The sequence below is a fragment of the Mustela nivalis genome (genome assembly GCF_964662115.1).
Source record: "Mustela nivalis genome assembly, chromosome: 13".
NCBI classification, from domain to species: domain Eukaryota; kingdom Metazoa; phylum Chordata; class Mammalia; order Carnivora; family Mustelidae; genus Mustela; species Mustela nivalis.
Genome location: NC_139032.1, coordinates 92,824,364 through 92,844,215, shown reverse-complemented (window position 1 = coordinate 92,844,215; position 19,852 = coordinate 92,824,364). Strand labels below are relative to the sequence as shown.

General features: G+C 62.6%; 1 protein-coding gene across 6 annotated transcripts; it reads left to right on the top strand.

The window, feature by feature from the left end:
- The first annotated feature begins 241 nt into the window (after positions 1–241).
- Positions 242–9,455, top strand: NSMF (NMDA receptor synaptonuclear signaling and neuronal migration factor). 6 transcript variants are annotated; one of them, XM_082696442.1, is made up of 15 exons: positions 248–488; positions 962–1,023; positions 1,708–2,214; positions 3,318–3,393; positions 4,575–4,643; positions 5,503–5,555; positions 6,127–6,220; positions 6,719–6,839; positions 7,051–7,134; positions 7,225–7,258; positions 7,367–7,437; positions 7,590–7,669; positions 7,838–7,940; positions 8,161–8,236; positions 8,327–9,455. In XM_082696442.1, the coding sequence occupies exons 1-15, from the start codon at positions 418–420 to the stop codon at positions 8,422–8,424; spliced, it is 1,599 nt and encodes a 532-aa protein (XP_082552568.1). In that variant the 5' UTR covers positions 248–417; the 3' UTR covers positions 8,425–9,455. The 6 variants fall into 6 exon arrangements, with proteins under 6 accessions (XP_082552572.1, XP_082552573.1, XP_082552570.1 ...); XM_082696446.1 differs by lacking the exon at positions 1,708–2,214 and having other exon boundaries at positions 242–488; XM_082696444.1 differs by lacking the exon at positions 6,127–6,220 and having other exon boundaries at positions 247–488; positions 6,715–6,839.
- The last annotated feature ends 10,397 nt before the right edge of the window (positions 9,456–19,852 follow it).

Here is a 19,852-nt window from a genome sequence, read left to right as displayed (position 1 = left end):
AGTTAGGGGACCGCCGGCCTCAGTGTCTCCGCGCCCCCCCCAAGCCTCCTCCCCCCCCCCCGCCCCGAAGCCGGCACGGTGGGCGGAGCCACCTCCCCGGTCCCCTCCGGACGACCCCGCCGGGCACCGACGTCACGGGCGGCCACCCCCAGGCGTGACGTCGCGGTGGGCGGAGCCCCGGGCCCGCCCCGTCCGTGACGTCGCGGTGGGCGGAGCCGCCGCCCCCGGCCCCGGCCGCGCTCTCCGGGTGCGGCGGGACTCGCGGACGGCCCGGCGCGGCCATGCGGGGCCCGGGCCCGAGCCCCAGCCCCAGCCCCAGCCCCAGCTCCGGCCCCGGCGCGGCGCGGCTACCCCGGCGGAGGCGGCGGGCGCGGGGCGCGCTCTGAGGCCGGGGGATGCGCCGCCGCCGCCGCGACCATGGGCGCCGCCGCCTCCCGGAGGAGGGCGCTGAGGAGCGAGGCCATGTCCTCGGTGGCGGCCAAAGTGCGGTGAGTGCGGCGGGCCGGCCGCCGGGGCCCCGCGCCCGCCCTCCCCCGCGGCGTCCGCCCCGCGCCCGCCCGGTGCCCCGCGGCGTCCGCCCCGCGCCGCGTCTCCCTCCCCCACCGCCACCCCCAGCTCGGCGCGGCCGCGCTCCGCAGACCGCTGTGGGCGACGCGCCCGACCTCACGACCCCCGCGCGCGGACCGCGCGCACGGAGTGACGGCGGCCGGACGGAGCGCTCGCCCCGGCGCCGGCCGCTGTGCCCCGGGACCCGGGGCGGGGGGCGGGGGTCCCCGGAGCTGCGCCCTGCCCGCGCTGGGTTTTCTGGGGGCGGGACGGCACGGACGGCCGTGAGTGACCCCGACCCTTCCCCGGCTGGTGCCCAAGGGCTGGGTGGGGGGTGGGGACCCCAGCTCCCTTCTGAGGAGCGTCCAGAGTGACCCGGGTGCACTGAGAGCGCACCCCGCTGTCCACCCTTCAGAGCAGCCCGAGCGTTTGGCGAGTACCTGTCCCAGAGTCACCCTGAGAATCGGAACGGTGCAGGTAGGGGCATTGGAAGAGGTGCCCGGACGGGGTTGGTCCGCAGCGCACCCCCCTCCCCCGCCACCCCCACAGCCTAGGGATGCTATGTCCCCTGCCCCAGGCCTGGCCCAGCTCCAGGGCCGGGAGCACGCAGCAGGAGCTGCCCTGCTGGGCTGGCTTCCTCACGCCCCCTGCCCTCCCTGGCCCAGAGCCCCAGGAGGAGCTCAGAGTCACTCATCACCATGGCACCCACCCAGCCTGGGCCGTTGGCATGGCAACAGGCCTCCTGGCACCCCCAGGGTTGGCACCGCTGTCTCTGGGGGCCAGCTGGTGGGGGGGAGGGGAGAAGTTGGCACTGGGCGCATGGGTGCAGTGGCAGGCTGGGAGGTGGCATGTTCATTCCTGTCTCCCCTCCCCCCGCGTCAACCACAGGTAGCATGGCCTGCCCCCCCACGCGGGCACACACCCAGGGCTGGGGGCCCAGGTAGGAGGAGGGTGGGAGCCTCCGAGAGGATACGCAGGTCACAAGCTCCTTTTCTGAAGATGGCAGGGGCTTAGAACTCGGTCACTGGGGCTGCAGGGCAGCCCAGCCGCCCCCCCACCACCTGGGCCAGGCGCTCACTGGGAGTTCCCTGCCCTCACCACACCAGGAGACGGGGAGGGCAGGGCCAGAGGGCTGCAGTTCACCTGGCACCTCTTCCCCAGACCACCTGCTGGCTGATGCCTACTCTGGCCACGACGGTTCCCCCGAGATGCAGCCAGCCCCCCAGAACAAGCGTCGCCTCTCCCTCGTCTCCAATGGCCGCTACGAGGGCAGCCTCTCAGAGGAGGCTGTCGGTGGGAAGCCGGCCGGTGAGGGCCCCCAGCCCCGCGTGTATACCATCTCCGGGGAGCCGGCCCTGCTGCCCAGCCCGGAGGCCGAGGCCATCGAGCTGGCCGTGGTAAAGGGGCGGCGGCAGCGGGAACGGCACCCCCACCACCACAGCCAGCCCCTGCGTGCCAGCCCCGGGGGCAGCCGCGAGGACGTCAACAGGCCCTGCCAGAGCTGGGCAGGCAGCCGCCAGGGCTCCAAGGAATGTCCCGGATGCGCCCAGCTGGCCCCTGGTCCCAGCCCCTCCCCTCGGGCCTTTGGGCTGGACCAGCCACCCCTGCCTGAGGCCACCAGCCGCCGCAAGAAGCTGGAGAGGATGTACAGTGTCGATCGTGTGTCTGGTGAGGGCAGGCTCGGGGGCAGGGTGCCGATGCTGGGGTATGCTGGCCACAACCACTGTGAGGCTTGGACAGGTGGAGGGTGTGCAGGGGCCCAGCGGCACCAAGTCAGTCAAGGAGTGCTTCCTGGAGGAGGGCGATTAAGAGATTCTCGAGGGTGGAGCACACAGAAAACATGGCTCAATTAGAATATCAGGCTGCCTCTGGGGAGTCCTGGGGACCAGTCTCTGCCCTGGGCCCCAGCCAACGACGTTCACAATAACCTTGGGAAGCACGTAGTGTCTGGGGCCTGGCCAGGTACTGTGGTGCTGTGCGGGTGGTCGGTGAGCCCTAAAGGCTTCCTACGTGGAGAAGCGGCCTCTCGGGGACACTTGAGCAGCCCCACGCCTCCCGGCTCTGGGGTCACCTCCTGGAAAGCAGCGTGCCGACTAGCTGCGCCCTCACATCATCTCAGGCTACCTCCTGGTCTTCCCAGTCCGCAGCCTGCCTGGGCATCAGGGCACAAGCCAGGGGTGTGGGCAGTTCACCTCCGTGACCTCATGCTCCTCTGATGGACAGAGCGCAAGGGTTGGGGCTGGGGTCAGGGTGAGAAAGTAGAGCAAATTTTCATCTGCCCTGGGTAGGAGCTGTAGGAGTCCTGAGAAGGGGCAGCCCTCAGCGGGACTGTCTCCACACCGGGTGAGGGCCTCCACCTCCCCCTCCTGGAATGGTCCAAGGGAGTGGAGTGGGTGGCCTGCAGAGAAGGCCCGGGAGCCCCCAAGAGAGGCTGCAGCCCTTGTCCCCGGCCTGTGCCTCCTCTCCAAAGGGCAGCGAAGTGAACCCTTTCTCTGGGCCCCTGGACACAGGCTGTGCTCACAGAGGCGCGCGCTTCCGCCGTCAGCAGCCCCAGGGGAAGCTGGGCAGAGACCGACCGTCACGAAGCTGCTGAGCTGTCTCGGCGTGAGCCGGCACATGTTACCGTACAGCCTCACGCCAGCGTCCGCCCACCTGGGAGAGGGCTAGGGGACCCTGGTGCTTTTCCCCCACTGGCTTGGGCAGAAGCAGCCCCTTCCCTGGCAGCTTCAGGAAACCCCCAAGCCACCCTCGTCCCTCCTTCTGTCTTGCAGATGACACCCCCATCCGTACGTGGTTCCCCAAGGAAAACCTCTTCAGCTTCCAGACCGCAACCACAACTATGCAAGCGTGAGTCGTACACCTGCTGGGTGTCCACGGCGCGGGGCCCCGGCCTGGGGCCTCTTCTTGGTGCTCAGGAACTACTGCCAGACCCTCTCCCGCCCGCGAGGCCCACCGGCGTGGCTGTTTCCGAGCAGCCCCACGTGCCCCTGTCCTACCACGTCTGCCAGATGGGACACAGTCTCAGGGAAGGCGGGGCCGGCTGCTGGCCTCCCCCAGCCTCCCCCTGCCTCTCGCTCGCCCCATCCGTCATCACCCCTGCCTTCCCCACGGCCCTGCCCTCTGCTCTCCTGGCCCTCCCCTGTCCTTCTTGGTCCTCTGGGGACCTGGCCCCGGGCTGCAGCTGCTGCAGTCTCCGGTTGGGGTGGTTCTCCTGGGCACCGCCTCATCTCAGCTGCCGAGACAGCGGCCTCCTTGTATTTTGTGCCTCTCGGAGGGTCACTCCCCAGGCGTCCCTGTGGGGGCCTGCTCTTCTCTATGACACGTACCTGGGTTTTCGGACGCGGAGTTCCTTTTGGAGAGGCACTGTTGGCTGCAGTGTCCCCCTTATGCTACTCCAGGGAGCCCATCACCGCCCTCAGGCTGGCTGGGAGTGGTCACCTTGGCCGCCAGGCCCAGAGCCAGCAGAAACAGGCCTCTGTGCCCGCCTGACCGTGTCGTGGCACCTGGTAGCATGGGCCCGTGACCTCCTCATCCACCACCCTTGCGCGGGCTTCCCACAGCACAGCTGGTGCCCTGCTCGAGCCTGGAGTATGAGTGAGGGACCCCCGGAGTCCATGACAAGGGCAATAACAGGGAACCTAGGGGGCTGTGGGGTCGTGGCTCACTGTGTCTTCTTTCTCACGCTGCCCCTTCCCGCCGCTCCTCCAGCATCTCGTAAGTACTCTGTGGGACCTTGAGCCTAAGAGCACTGGGGTTGTCCCTGGGGGACCCTCCCACCCCCAAATAGGTTTGGGCAGGCCAGGGACCTGGGCCTTGACTGTGAGGGAGTGCCACGTCCCAGCAGGCACCACGGCCACGGCAGGGCCTGCCAGGAGCCGGGCGGAGGACAGGGTGAGACAGGCCAGGGTCCTTCTGCCTGGCCCGGCGCCCTGGATGCCCCTCCAGGCCCTGGCTCACGCCTCTGTCCCCACGTCTCAGTCCCCCCTACCTGCGGCCAAGGGCAGTGCTGACTCGTGGTGGTTTCTCAGGGTGTTCAGGGGCTGCGCGGAGAGGAAGCGCCGGAAACGGGAGAATGATTCTGCGTCTGTAATCCAGAGGTAGGGCCTGCCAGCCACTCGCCACCAGGGTCCGTCTCTTGTCTGTGCTGGTCTGGTCTGGGCCCACTGGGCCCTGGCAGACCTGATGGGGGAAGGGCGGTGGCGACCACTGGCCTGGCCCTGCTCTGGGGACGCAGCAGGCAGGAGAGGTCATGGAACCTGGGCCCCCAGACCTGTGTTTTGGGGGTACATTGACAGTGGAACTACAGGCAGTTAGCCCACCCCTGTCTCTCTCTGACCGTTGAACCCCAGAGCTGTGGGGTCAGCAACAAGGCTTATCCTCCCTGAGCCCCACCTCAGAGATGTGGCCAGAAACCGTGTCCATCTTGGACCCTGGACCTTGGTAGGGCACACATTTGGGGGTAAAGACAACCTGTCTCTGAGGTGACCCAGGGCCGTAAGAGCAGGGAGGGAGTGTCTGCAGGCCCCAATCCTACCCGGGGTTGGTGCAGACAGTTGTGCTGAGCACAGGAAGCAGGAGCCCTTGACCATTTGGCGAGGGAGGCTGGTGGGGTTCAGAGAGGGACTGGAAGGGTGGGCAGTGGGGGTGGGTTCCTGAAGGCAGGAGGGTCACCAAGGGGCAGGTCCTGTCATGGGGCCAAGAGCAGGAGAAGGTTTGATCACTGTGCCTTTGTCCTGGCAGCAAAGGGGAGCCCTGCGAAGGTGTCAGCCTGAGGGACGGGGTGGGATTTGCTTCGGAGCGGGCGGTGGGCGGTAGGCTAGTAGGGGAGCGCAGGGGCGCGAGGCATTTCTTTCCTGAAGAGGTGACGGCAGACCCGCCAAGCAGGGAGCATGGGGGACTGGTCCACCGCCCACCCACTCTGGCGATCCTCACCAGCCCCCCATGTTTCTTCCCCAGGAACTTCCGCAAACACCTACGCATGGTCGGCAGCCGAAGGGTGAAGGCCCAGAGTAAGGCCCAGGGCAGGAGGGTGGGCAGGCACGTGGCACTGCTCTTGGCCGGCTGGGGCTTTGCGGGCTGCTCGCTGCACCAGAGAAACACGGGGGTCCCAAACCCCCACCGCAGCCCCACCAGGGAACCCTGGACTCTGGCCCCGCCCCTAGCCTTGTGACAGAACCCCTGCCTCAGGCTCAGCTTGGGCTCCAGGCCCCACCCCCAAGCTTGCAGCACAGCCCCACCCCAGGCTCTGTCCCACACAGATCATTGCACAGGCCCTGCCCCCAACCGTCTGCACAGATCTGGCCTCTACTGGTCCTAGGCCCCAGACCCCACTCTTCCCTCGCCAACACCCACTGGGGTCTTGGGGCACCAGCCCCTGCCCCAGCATGCCAGACTCGGCCCACAGGCGCCCCAGACTGACGCCCTCCGACGTCCTAGCCACAGACCCTTCCTCCCGCTTTCCCAAGTGGTGCCCCAGAGCCAGGAGCCAGCCCTGTTCTGGGTTGCTGAGGCCCAGGGTCAACTCAGGCTCTGCCCCTCCCGCCCCAGTCCCACCGCTGACCTGCTTTGCTCTCACTGCAGCGTTCGCGGAGCGTCGCGAGCGGAGCTTCAGCCGGTCCTGGAGCGACCCCACCCCCATGAAAGCCGACACTTCCCACGACTCCCGAGACAGTAGGTGCCCGGCCAGGCCGGCCCACCTGCCCCCAGAAGCGCCCCCCCAGGCCCCAGCTCCTGTGCTCCGCCAGGCAGACCTCCTGCCTGGGCAGCTAGGCTTCTGCGCTTCTGCTCTCTGAGCCTCAGCTTACCCATCTGTGAGGTGGGGGTGCCTGGCCCCTTATATTTCGTGGGCAGGGTGCTGTGTGCTGTGTTGGGAGACCTGGGGGCCAAGGGCTGCCCTGCCCCGGCTCCTGGTTCCAGGGCCCCGGGGGGCCTGCCCTGCTGGCATTGTGTGGGGGTCCACAGGGTAGCTGCATATGGTGGCAGTGGCCAGTGTTGCTGGTGGTGGCCTTTGTTAGTCTCTGTCACCCACCCTGGATTACTTGCTGACCTGGAGGACCCTCCGGGAGCCTTTATTTTGGGTTCCGTCTACTGCTCATGTCTGCGGGTTCCAGCTGGGACTGGAGGTGCTACGAGGGGTCCACAGCCCTGGTGACCCATCCTGCCCCTCAGGTAGTGACCTGCAGAGCTCGCACTGCACCCTGGGTGAGGGCTTCGAGGATCTGGACTGGGAGACGGAGAAGGGCCTGGAGGCAGTGGCCTGTGACACCGCGGGCTTTGTGCCCCCCAAGGTCATGGTGAGGTCGGGTGTCTTTATGATCTTCCTGTTCCAGGCAGTCGTGGGCTGGTGGGGGGTTTCTCTTTCGTCCAGAAGCCCAACAGGCTCTGCCTGGAAATGATGCAGCCATCACAGGCTGCCCAGCAGTGGGGGGTGACCTCCTGGGACCTCCCACCGCCCACTGGGTCTGAGGCAGCTGGGCCCTGAGCCGCCCCCTGTGCTGTCTCCAGCTCATCTCCTCCAAGGTCCCCAAAGCCGAGTTCATCCCGACGATCATCCGCAGGGACGACCCGTCCATCATCCCCATCCTCTACGTGAGTTCCTCTGCGCCAGCCCGGGGCTGGGGGTGGGGGGCCGCGGCCCGAGAGGGGCCCTGACCAGAGTGTGGCCCATGTCTCTCGCAGGACCACGAGCACGCAACGTTTGAGGACATTCTGGGTATGTGCCCCGTGGCCCCACCGTCCTCTGATGCGGTGTGGGGCTTCACCTCCAGGCCGTGGGGGACGAGGGGACACTGAGGGACAGCTCACACTCCTCCCTCCCTAGAGGAAATAGAGAAGAAGCTGAACATCTACCACAAAGGGGCCAAGATCTGGAAGATGCTGATTTTCTGCCAGGTAGGGCTCAGCCCCTTCCTGCTAGGGGGACGAGGTTCTCGACAGAACGTGCAGCCTTCGCACACCGGTGAACGAGCACGTGTCTGTGTGAGGGGGGCCGCGCGTGGACGCCCTCTGTGTGCACCCCACGTGGCCAACCCCGTCTCTGACAGGGCGGCCCAGGACACCTGTACCTGCTCAAGAACAAGGTGGCTACTTTCGCCAAAGTGGAGAAGGAGGAGGACATGATCCAGTGAGTGGGCCGCCCGTGGAGGCGGCGTCCGGGTGCACACGCCGTCCCCGCGGTCCCTCCCCACGATGCTCCTGTCTCCAGAGCCGGGTCCTGGGCCCTGGCCTGCCCCTCCTCACGCGCGGGGGCCTGGGCTGGAGGCTGCTAGTGACCCAGCCCCTCCCACACCAGCTTCTGGAAGCGCCTGAGCCGCCTGATGAGCAAAGTGAACCCGGAGCCAAACGTCATCCACATCATGGGTTGCTACATTCTGGGGAACCCCAACGGGGAGAAGGTACAGGGACCCCCAAGCCCTGCCCCAGGCCTCTGGAGACCCCGGACCCACTACGAGAGTTGACAGCCTTTCATTTCTCCTTCCGTTCTCCTCTCTTCCTTCAGCCCCTAGAAGCCCCTTGTGCTTGAGCCCAGTCAATGGTGGGGGGTTCCTGCTCCCTGAACACCATTCCCCCATACCTCCCCTGCCCTAAAGTCATGGCCCCGCCCTGCCCTTTCAGCTGTTCCAGAACCTCAGGACCCTCATGACCCCTTACAAGGTCACCTTCGAGTCCCCGCTGGAGCTGTCGGCCCAAGGTGAGCTTGCCAGGGCCAGGCTGGTTCTCCGCCTGAGCGCTGGGGCCCAGGGGTGAGGCCTGAGCCCTGGTCTTTCTTCTCGTACCCCAGGGAAGCAGATGATCGAGACCTACTTTGACTTCCGGCTGTACCGACTGTGGAAAAGCCGTCAGCACTCGAAGCTGCTGGACTTTGAGGATGTTCTCTGAGGGCCGGGACCCCCACCCGGCTGCTTCCACGGACCAGTGGCTGGGGCTGGGCCACTTGTGTGCGCCCCAGGACCGCGTGGGTCCCCACTTCAGGGCACCCTCAGATGTCGCTCAGGTTCCCTCCTGGGGGTCTGGCCCTCCCTGCACCACAGCCCACTGAGGTCAGAGCCCCTGTGGCCCGGGACCAGCCTCGCCCCCGTGGCCAGGGCTTGCTTGGCGGCCGGGCACCGATGGGGCCTCGGCCCTGCCCCGAGGCACCTCCTCTCCTCGGGTCCGTAGACATAAGTGCAATTTTCACAGCCCCGGAACAGTCCGGAGGGAAGCAGCGTGACTAGTCGAGTAGCTGAGTGCTGTGGTACCAGTTACGGTGTAGACAACCCAGCCCCGTGTGAGTCCAAGACCTCGTCTGTTCCCCGCTCCTCTGCCCTGCCCTATTTGATCACCAGCACCAGGGCGGCCCGTCGGGGGAGCAGTGTTGCCCGGCTGCCCGGCCTGGCCCCGGCCGTGGCCGAGTCCCTGATGGTGTGCGCTTGTACCTTCTCGCCGCCCCTGCTTCCTCTGACCTCAGCCGCGCCGGCCCAGCAGGGGTGCCTGGGCAGCAGGGGAGGGGCGCGCCTTCCCTTGTCCCCAAGGAGGCTCTGGGTTGAGCTGGGCCCCCCCGGCTCCCCGTCCTCCTGCACCCGCCGGGCCCCCTGATGCCGTGGTGCGGCTCAGCTTTTGCCAGCCTGGGTCGTAGCCCTCTCTCAGTGCAAAGGTTCCGCAGGGGCGGGCCGGGGCTGGGCCCCGGTGGGTGGGGACCCCGCGGCAGCGCTGAGCCACGGCGGATTTGGGGCATGCAGCCTAGCTGGGGCCCAGCAGGGCCGGCTCTTGTATGTTGCTGGGGCTCGGGGGCAGGCCCCCCTCCGCAGAGCCTGGGTGTGAGGACACCTGGCTGTGCCCTCAGCTATGGGAGGAGCAGGGGCATGTGCTGGGCTCTGAAGGATGTACGATACCCCTTAGAGTGACCATTAAACCCGACCCTCTGCTGCGGCCGCCTGGCTCTTCTCTCTTAGCACCACCCGCTACCTTCCTGGACCCAGAGACCTCCGGGCCCATGGGTCCAAGTTTGCCGCCGTGGCCCCTGGACAGAGAGGCCGGGTGGGGCCCCTAGACCTTCCCTGCGAGCAGAGGGACCCTGTGTGGGCTGCCGGAGGCTGTCGGGAAGTGAGTGTGGGCCTAGCTGGCAACCCTCTCCCGGACGAGCCTGTGCTGATGCTGGGCCCCGTCGAGCCTGGCTCCCTGGCTGGGTCCTGGTCTCTAGTGGTCCAGGGAGGGGCGGCAGGTTCGGGCTGGGCAGGACAGGAAGCCACCAGCGGACAGCTTGGCAAGAGTCTAGGAGTCATGAAGCCTCCGGTGCTGGGAGCCTGGAAGTCAGCAGCCCTTCCTGGGATGGGCCTACCGGCTCTGGGGGCGCCTGTTCCTGCTGCCTCCCATGTGCTCCTAGGGCACCCCCTGCAGGGCCGGGTGGCAGAGGGTCAGAATCCACAGGAACAGGTAAGCTGGTAGATCAGATGCCTGTCCGCGAGCTCTTGCATACAAAGTTGTGTCACTGGGGGCTTTTAGCACTCTCAGGGGCCTGAGCCCGATGCCTCGCCCCCGTTCCGCACAACCACGGTCTGTGCAGGCCGCCCGAGTGTCTTGTTTTTCACATGCGGGCCGGGAGGCTGGCTGTCCCCAAGATGCCCGCCCACCTGCACCCCGCGGCTCAGAAGGCACATTGCTGTGTTGTCCAGCCCTCAGCCCGGGGCCAGCCAGGAGCTCAGTCATGTGCCCCCTCCCTCACCTGCCATCTGGGGGTCTGGCTGGGGCCTCAGGGGCAGCTGCACTGGAGGAGGGCTGGTGGGAGGCTCAAGGCCTTCATGTCTGGCCGCTGGGTTCTTCCTTGGCCCAGTAAGCACTGGGGAGAAGTGTGGTGGGAGGGCCAGTGCCCCGGGGAACAGGCCCAGGACACCGCGGATGAGCATCTGGGGCAAGGTGGGGGCCGAGGCAGGCCGGGGCTGCTGCGGCCCTGACCCATGCACCTGCCCCAGTAGCTGGACGTGGTGGTGGAGGCAGAAGGTCCTTGGCAGGGAAGGGGTCATTGTACATCAAGGACAGCAGCCGGGAGGGGGAGGGAGTGACGGTCTCAAGAGCTAACCTGGGAAAGGAGGTCGCAGAATCTTCCTAGCCCATGGGAGACCCCCAAGGCCAGCAAGAGGGATGACCTATTGCTTCTTGCCTCTTGGGTTTGGCACAAATACTAGGACATCCGTGCCCCATGTTGGTGAACGTGTGGGGAAAAGGTAACGCGAATCGTTCCAGCCTTTCAGGAAGAAACTGGCCGCAGCTCTTAAAGTCAACAGATGTGGCCGCCTGGGCATCTGCCTCTTGGTTTCGGCTCAGGCCGTGACCCAGCCAGAGCCCCGCGTGGGGGTCCACGCTCCGGGGCAGTTTGTCTCTCCCTTTGCTCCTCCCCCTGCGCTCACACACACGAACCTCCAAACTGGACGTTTATCTGATGAACTGATCTGTCTGTGGAGCCAGCACCTCCCTCTGGCCCGGGCGTCCACTGTCCCCTCCCTCCGGGGCGGCTGTCCACTGTCCCCTCCCTCTGCCTGGGCGTCCACTGTCCCCTCCCTCCGGCCCGGGCGTCCACTGTCCCCTCCCTCCCGGGTGGCCGTCCACTGTCCCCTCCCTCCGGCCTGGGTGTCCACTGTCCCCTCCCTCCGGGGCAGGCGTCCACTGTCCCCTCCCTCCAGCCCGGGCGTCCACTGTCCCCTCCCTCCGGCCCGGGCGTCCACTGTCCCCTCCCTCCGGCCTGGGTGTCCACTGTCCCCTCCCTCCGGGGCAGGCGTCCACTGTCCCCTCCCTCCGGCCCGGGCGTCCACTGTCCCCTCCCTCTGGGGCAGGCGTCCACTGTCCCCTCCCTCCAGCCCGGGCGTCCACTGTCCCCTCCCTCCAGCCCGGGCGTCCACTGTCCCCTCCCTCCGGCCCGGGCGTCCACTGTCCCCGTTCATGCCATGAGTCAGGGCAAGGCCAGACCAAGGGTCGGCTCTCCCGGAAGGAGCGGATGGTTCACAAGTTTGTCGTTTAGGGGGAAGCAGGGTCAGGCGTCTGTTCCCAGGGAGCGGGCGGGGGAGGACGGGCGCGGGTGTCCGGCCGCCGCCGCGACCCTCGGAATTGCCCAGGAGGCCAGGCCTGACCCGGGCGGTGCCAGCCGGCGCAGCTCCCCACGCGGCCCTCGCTGTGCCCCACTCGCCCGCCGCGGCGGTCCGCGGCCCCAGATGGACGCCCGCAGGGTGGGGGCGCGTGGGCGGCCCCCGAGCCGGGACCCCCATCCTGTGAAGTGGGGCGAGCGGCCCCTCGCGGGGTGAGTCCGCGCCCCGGGCCCGGCGGAGAGGAGGCGGCGCAGCCCCGGCAGCGGCCGGCGGCCGGAAGTCACCTGCATGTCGCCCGCGGGTGGCCCCAGCCCCGCAGCGGCGCCCGCGCCTGCCCCCTGGGCACCTTCTCTGCCTGGGCACGGGGTACGCGGCCTCCTGGGCAACCGTCGGGGGACGAAGCACCGGCCGCCCGCCCCGCCCCGCTTCCGGACGGACGCCTTGTGCCGCGGCCCCTCGCTCAGCCGGGGCGTGCGGGGCCGCAGGGTCCGCGCGGAGCAGCCCCGCAGACCAGCACCGCGGGGTCGGAGCCCCGGCGGGAGCGGCCAGCACGCAGGGCCCGGGTCTGCCCTCGGCTCAGGGACGGCCGCCATGTGCGCCCCAGGACCCCGCGCCCGCGGCCGGCCCGCAAGGCGGCGACCCTGGCGGATGTCCCGCGCGTGGCCTGCTCCAGACCGCGGGCTCGGCCGAGCCAAGCGATGCGGGGACGGAAACTGCGGGGACGGGGACGGGGGCCGCCCGGGCCGCCGCGGCCTCGTGCCCGGGGTGGAGGCCGGACGCGCGTCCCCGGCGGCCCGCGGGTGGCACCGCCGCAGCCCCGAGAGGACCGGCCAGCAGGGAGGCGGCCTCCGCGCCGGCCCTTCCCAGCGAACCGGCAGGACGAAGCACAAGCGCGCCAGCCCGCGGCCTCGCTCCGCGCCGCGGCAGAAATGACCTCGCGTCCGCGGCGAGCCGGCGGCGCACACGAGGCCTGAGCGCAGCGGCGCCGGCGGCGGGCCCGGGAAGGGGCGCCCCGCAGCTGAGCAGAGCTTCCCCGGACGCCCCAGGCTGGCTTAGAGCCAAGAAATCCAGCCCGCGTCGCGCACCGCGTCGCGCCTGAAGAGGAAGCGTCGCCGAGCGCGTGAGCAGCGCGTGAGCAGCGCGTGAGCAGCGCGTGAGCAGCGCGTGAGCAGCGCGTGAGGAGCGGCTTCCGGGCGCAGACGGCGATTCCTCAGCCCGGGGACGGGCGCCCGACACCCGCCGGGCCGCCGCGCACGCCGCGCTCGGTGGCGAGTGACCCAGGGCTCTGCCCGCGGGGCTGCGGCGGGGGAGGGGCGCCCCCCACGCGGCCTCCGTCTCTCCGTCTGCCGCGAGGCGGGACGGGAGGGGCCGGCCGGGGGTCCCGCCCACCGACAGCCCGGGTGTCCTCCCGCGGGTCCTCCCACGCGTCCTCCCACGGGTCCCCGCCCCGCCCGCGGCTCGACTCCCAGGGCGCCCGCAGCGGAGCAGGCGCGGGTCCCACAGCCGCGCGCGGCGACCCGCGACACAGACCGTGCGAGCGACGGCGCCGTCGCGGTCGCCAAAGGCTCGAGCCGCTGAGAGGACGGGACGAGCCCGGGGGACCCGGCGTGTCCCAGCGGACGCGGGAGCGGAGGACGCAAGCGCGGCGACCTAAGGGAGGAGCCGAGCACCAGGGAGGTCGCAGGTCCCGCACCCACGTTCCTCACCAGGCGGGTCCCCAGACCGAGAGTCCGCAGGACGCGCGGCGGGGGCGACGCGGGGACCCCGCACCGAACGGCCGCGCCCCTCCAGGGCCGGTCACAGCCGAGACCGCGAAACGAGTCTTGACACACGGACCAGGGCGGCGTGAGACTAGGAACTAATCACACAAGAAAACCGCACACGTCGAAAGTAATGTAGAGATCGAACAACGCGCCGATCCACCGACGGGTCAAAGAAATCAAAGGAAAATGGTTAAAGCACCTTGAGACGAATAGAAACGGAGGCACAGCGCGCCCGAACTGGGGGTGCGGCACAAGCAGCTCCCAGAGGGACGTTCATAGCCGTACATGTTACCCCAAAACCTAGAGAAGTCTCCAGCTTTACACCCCAAGGAACGAGGCAAGAGAACAAACGAGAGCCAAAGCCAGAAGAAGGAAGGAAATAAAGATCCGAGCAGAAGTAAACGGAACAGACTGAAAAGATAACAGAAAAGATCAAAGAAACTTAGAACTGGGTTTTTGAAAAGACAGATAAAATTAACAAACTCCAGCGAGATTTAGCAAGAAAAAAAGAACTCAGATAATATGAGAAATGGAGAGAAGTTACAGCAGATGCCGCAGAACTGCCAAGGATCATGAGCGACTACTATGAACAATTATACACGATACATCTGAAAACCAGACGAAAAGGATAAATTCCTAGAAACGTACAACTTACCAAGCCTGAATTCTTGGATTCAATGGAAAATTAACGGAAAATCTGAACAGACAGATTACCAGCAAGGAAATTAAATCAGTCATCGGAAACATCCCAGCAGACAGAAATCCGAGATCAGATGGCTTTACTGGTGAACTCAACCAAACATACAAGAACAATCAATACCAATCCTTATCAAACCCTTTAAAAAATGGGGGGGGGGGCGAGTCTTACATTTTATGAGACCCTCATCACCCTGACACCAAACCAGGTGAGGATGCCACCAAAAAAACTCAAAACAATGAAAATAATATCCCTCATGAACATAGATGCAAAAATCCTCAACAAAATTTTAACAACCCAAATCCAACAGTACATTAAAAAAGATCATACGCTGTGTTGGAGTGGGATTTATTCCAGAGACGCAGGATGGTTCAGCATCCCCAAATCAGCCCATTTGACATACCCTGTCAATAAAACAAGGAACAAAAGCCACGTGTCCATCTCAAGAGATGCATAAAAAGGGTTGGAAAAAGGTTAACATCCACCAAAGATAAAAATTCATTAAAGGAGGGATAGAGAGGATCCACCTTGACATAACAAAGGTCGTGTGTGACAAGCCCCCACCAGCTTCACACTGGGGAAAAGCTGAAAGCTTTCCTCTAAGAGCAGGAATAAGACAAGAATGTCTACTATTCCACTCAGTTCAACATAGAACTGGGAATCTTAACAAGAGCAATTAGGCAAGAAAAAGAAATAAAAGACTTCCAAATTGGAAAGGGAGAACTAAAACTATCACTATTTGCAGAGGGCATGATATGTACAGAAAACCTTAAAGACTTCATTAAAAAAAAAAAAAACAGAACTAGAACAAATTCGGTAAACTTGGAAGATACAAAATCAACCCACAAAACTCTGTTGCTTTTCTTTACACTAATAATGAACCATCCAAGAAATTAAGAAAACAATCCCAATTACAATTACATCAAAAAGAATAAGGGGGACGCCTGGGTGGCTCAGTGGGTTAAGCAGCTGCCTTCGGCTCAGGTCATGATCCCAGCGTCCTGGGATCGAGTCCCGCATCAAGCTCCTTGCTCAGCAGGGAGCCTGCTTCTCCCTCTGCCTCTGCCTGCCTCTCTGTCTGCTTGTGCTCACTCTCGCTCCTCTCTCTCTGACAAATAAATAAATAAAATAAAAACCTAAAAAAAAAAAAAGAATAAGGGGTGTCTGGCTGGTTCAGTCAGTGGAGCATGGGACTCTTGTCAAGGTTGTAGGTTTGAGCCCCATATTGGGTGTAGATGACTTAAAAATAAACTCTTGGGGCGCCTCGATGGCTCACTGTTAAGCCTCTGCCTTCGGCTCAGATCATGATCCCAGGGTCCTGGGATCGAGTCCTGAATTGGGCTCCTTTCTCAGCGGGGAGCCTGCTTCTCTCTCTGCCTCTGCCTGCCACTCTGCGTGCTTGTGCTCTCTCTCTCTGACAAATGAAAAACAAATCTTTTTTTTTTAAAGATTTTATTTATTTATTTGACAGACAGAGATCACAAGTAGATAGAGAAGCAGGCAGAGAGAGAGAGGAGGAAGCAGGCTCCCTGCTGAGCAGAGAGCCCAATGCGGGACTCGATCCCAGGACCCTGAGATCATGACCTGAGCCGAAAGCAGAGGCTTTAACCCACTGAGCCACCCAGGCGCCCCAATGAAAAACAAATCTTAAAAAAAAAAAAAATGCAGCAGCAAAGAGAAATATAGGCCAAACAGAAAAATTCTAAAAAACAGTAATTTTAATTTTTTCTTTTTTTTCTAAGATTTTATTTATTTATTTGAAAGACAGAGATCACAAGATCACAAGTAGGCAGAGAGGCAGGCAGAGGGGGCGGGGGGGAAGCAGGCTCACCGCTGAGCAGGGAGCCCGATGTGAGGCTCGATCCCAGGACCCTGGGATCATGACCTGAGCCAACGGCAAAGGCTTTAACCCACTGAGCCACCCAGGCGCCCCTTTTCTTTTTTTTTTTAAGTAGGCCACAGGCCTAGTGTGGAGCCCAGTCTGGGGCTTGAACTCACCACCCTGAGATTAAGACCTGAGTCCAGACCAAGAGTCAAACACTGGGTGCCTGTGTGGCTCAGTCGGTTAAGCCTCAGCCTTCAGCCCAGGACATGATCTCAGGGTCCTGGGATCGAGCCCCGCATTGGGATCCCTGGTCAGCAGGGCGTTTGCTTCATCCTGGCCCTCAGCCCCTCCTCCTTGCTTGTGTGCCTTCTCAAATAAATAAATAAAATCTTAAAAAAAAAAAATAAAGTCAGATCCTTAACCGACTGAAGCATCCAGGTACCCCATAAAATCGGGGTGGTTTTTTTGGAGTTTTAACTATTTTAGGGGCAACTGGGTGGTTCAGTTGTTAAGTGTCTGCCTTAGGTTCAGGTCATGATCTCAGGGTCCTGGGATCGAGTTCCGCATCGGGCTCTCTGTTCAGCGGGAAGCCTGCTTCCTCCTCTCTCTCTCTGCCTACTTGTGATCTCTCTCTGTGTCAAATAAACAAATAAATAAAATTTAAATTCTAAGGGTATTTTTCACAGAAATAGAAGAGTCCTAAAATTTGTATGGAACCACAGAAGATCATGAAAAGCCAAAGCAATCTTGAGAAGGAATGAAGCTGGAGGCATCGTGCTCCTTGATTTCAGACTATTTTACAAAGGTAGAGTAATTAAAACATTATGGCGTTCGCACAAAAACAGATACCTTAGATGGACAGAACAGAGAGCCCAGACAATCCCACGCATGTACAGTCAATTAATTTACAACTGAGTGGGCAAGGCCGTCTCTTCTGTAAACGGTGTCGGGGAAACTGGACACTGCCCTACACCACACACAAAGAACACTCGAAATGGATTACTGACTTGAGTGTAAGATCCGAAACCATGAAACTCCTAGGAGAAGCTCCTTGACATCTGTCTTGGTTGTTTGAACCTGAGACCAAAAGGAAAAGCAACACAAGCAAAACTAAACAAGTGGGACGACAACAAGCGGAAAGTCTGCACAGCGAAGGAGAGGACCGGTGAGATGGAATGATCACCTGCGGAACGAGGGCGCCTAATTGCGAATCCTGCATCCTCGAGGGTCTGGCGCCCAGAGCTCACAAGCTCAACAGAAGAAAGACAGGGAAGCTGATCCCAACAAGGGCGGAGGACCGGGACAGACAGACACTCGGCCCGTGGTGAGAACAGCTAAAATGAACAAGTCAGGAAACGGGCAGGTGTTGCCGAGGGTGTGGAGAAGGGGAGCTCTTGTGCACGGTTGGTGGGAATGCAAGCTGGTGTCGGCGCTCTAGAAAAGAGTCTGGAGGGTCCTCAGGAAGTTAAAAATAGAGCTGCCCTAGAAGCCACAAGTGTACTGGGTATTTATCTGAAGAAGACAAAAATACTGATTCGGAAAGGTACATGCCCCCTTCATTGCCACGTTACTCACGACAGCCCAGGACGGAAGCAGTTTGTGTCCACCGATGAATGAATGGGCATAAAAAATGTGGAGTGCGTGTGTGCGTGTGTGTGCGTGTGTGATGGAGTATTACTCAGCCACAAAAAGAATGAAATCTTGCTGTTTGCAGTGCTGTGGACGGCTGCAGAGGGCATCACGCTCAGGGACCTAGCGGAGAAGGACAGATGCCATGTGGCCTCTTACGCGCGGAGGCGGGCTTCAGCAGAAGCCACACTCGTGGGTGCGGAGAACGGGCTAGGGGCTGGGGATAGAGAGTGGGAGAAATGGGTAAACTCTAGATTTGCTTAAATAAGTTGAATTTTAAAACACATGTGTACTGGATCACTGTTTTGAAAACTAGGAATTCTGGAAAAGAGAATGTTTCAAAGACCTAAATCCTAAATAAATGGAGAGAAGAGAATTGTGTTCATGGGTTAGACACTCGTGAAGATGTCAGTCCTCCCCAAAATGATCAGAGATTTCAGGAGAATGTTTTGTAGCTGGACAGGGGCCAACACAGAGGAACCAGAAGGCCTGAAACAACTTCTATCAAGAATAAATCAGGGGTGCCTGGGTGGCTCAGTGGGTGAAGCCTCTGCCTTTGGCTCAGGTCACGGTCTCAGGGTCCTGCGATCGAGTTCCGAGTCGGGCTCTCTGCTCAGCGGGGAGCCTGCTTCCCCACCCCCCATCTCTGCCTGCCCAACTGCCTGCCTCTCTGCCCACTTGTGACCTCTCTCTCTGTGTCAGATAAATAAATAAAATCTTAAAAAACAAACAAAGCGGGGTGTGGGGGGGCTCTGGGTGCGCCGCAGCAAGGCCCACGAGGGTGGCAGCGGTCAGCACGGACGTAGGTGGAGGTGGATGCAGCAAGGACCCAGAAACAGGCCCACACAGGGGACCACTGTGCCAAGGTCCGCGAGAGTTCAGCGACAGCGGCAGCGATGGGACGTGAGCCTTGGCCTAAGCCACACATCTCCCACGAAGATTAGACGCGCTGTAGCTCTAAACGCACATCATGGGACCAAAAGCTTTCAGGAAAAAGAAATCGTCAAGGCCTGCTGTTAGGTGAGAAGGTCCCAGCAATGACGCGAAAGGAGCCGTCCGCCGGAGAATACGTCTATAAACCAAATTTCATCAGGAATTCAAAATTTTCCTCTGTAAGATGCACCGTTAACAAAATGAAAAGACCAGCTACAGACCCAGAGAAAAAATTTGCAAACACATACATGACAGGGGGTTAGATCCAGAATACATGTTCTAAACGTGGGATCTCTCCCGACCAGATGGGGCCCAAATGTGGGGCTGCCCGCCAGGGTGGAAGCCGGTGGAGCAGGAGGCACACGAGTCCTCCTGACCCCGCGGCCAGGGAGGCCGTCCGGCCCGTGGCTGCAGTGAGGGCTGCCGGGAGGTCGGGCCGCACACAGAATTCTCCCGCGTTTGGTACCGGTGCCTGCTTGTGAGCAGCCCATTGGGCAGTTCGGCCCACGGATATTTTGAGGGGGGTCTCCTGATGGGCTTGGCTGTGCTCAGCCAGGGGCTGCTCAAGCCTGTCGGCCGGGACGCCCTGGACTTAACATGAAGAACTCAACAATCCGATTTTAACATGGGCGGAATGTGACACTTCATCAGGGAGGATATATGTGGGCAAATCGGCGGTGGGAAGGTGTCCAGCACCGGACCATGGGTGCAAGTTAAAACCGTAATGAAGTTTCACTGTGCACCCATCAGATGGGCCAAAATTAGAAACCGTGACATCAGATGCCAGGGAGAGTGCGGGGAAGCTGGATGTCGCCCCAGAAACCGGCAGTTTCGAACCCAGTGAGACATGACCTGGGCACACTCTCAGTGGTCTGTCCCCAGGTGAGACCCAGGCGCCGAGGGTCCCGGCCACTCCTTGCAGCCAGATCAGGAAGCCGCAGATGCTTTGACAGGGGCAGGCCATGCACACTGAGGCAGGTCTACACGGATTGACCGGGACGGACGCGGGCCGGAGGCGGCACGGGGGCGTGGGCGGTGGCTGCCAGGCCTCATGCTTCCCCCTGCGTTGGGGAAGCCAGGCTCTCCCCATCCCAGGGCCCTTTTCCCCAGATGGAACGGTGACCAGAAGCCATCGGCAGTGGGGCTGGCAGGGGCACGGCGCGACCTCCGGGGGCACAGGATGGATGCCGGGTCATTCTGACTGGTGGTGTTCCTGGGAGTCTATACCTGGGCACAAAAATGGGGCAATTTTATCGTTCGCTTGGAACAACTGAAGACAGCCGCCTCGGGAGCCACATCCCAGTGTCCTGCTTCCTCCAGCCTTTGCTCTAGCCAAGCCCTAGGTCACCAGACTCCGGCCTGCCTGGAACCGGCTTCCGGTGGGGAGAGGGCAGGGTTCAAGGGC

Excerpts from the sequence above, each read along its gene's own strand:
- NSMF (XM_082696442.1), top strand. The coding sequence starts at position 418 with ATGGGCGCCGCCGCCTCCCGGAGGAGGGCGCTGAGGAGCGAGGCCATG. Across the intron at positions 6,221-6,718 it reads CACGACTCCCGAGACAGTAG|TGACCTGCAGAGCTCGCACT; the intron begins GTGCCCGGCCAG and ends CCCCTCAGGTAG. Across the intron at positions 7,259-7,366 it reads AACGTTTGAGGACATTCTGG|AGGAAATAGAGAAGAAGCTG; the intron begins GTATGTGCCCCG and ends CTCCCTCCCTAG.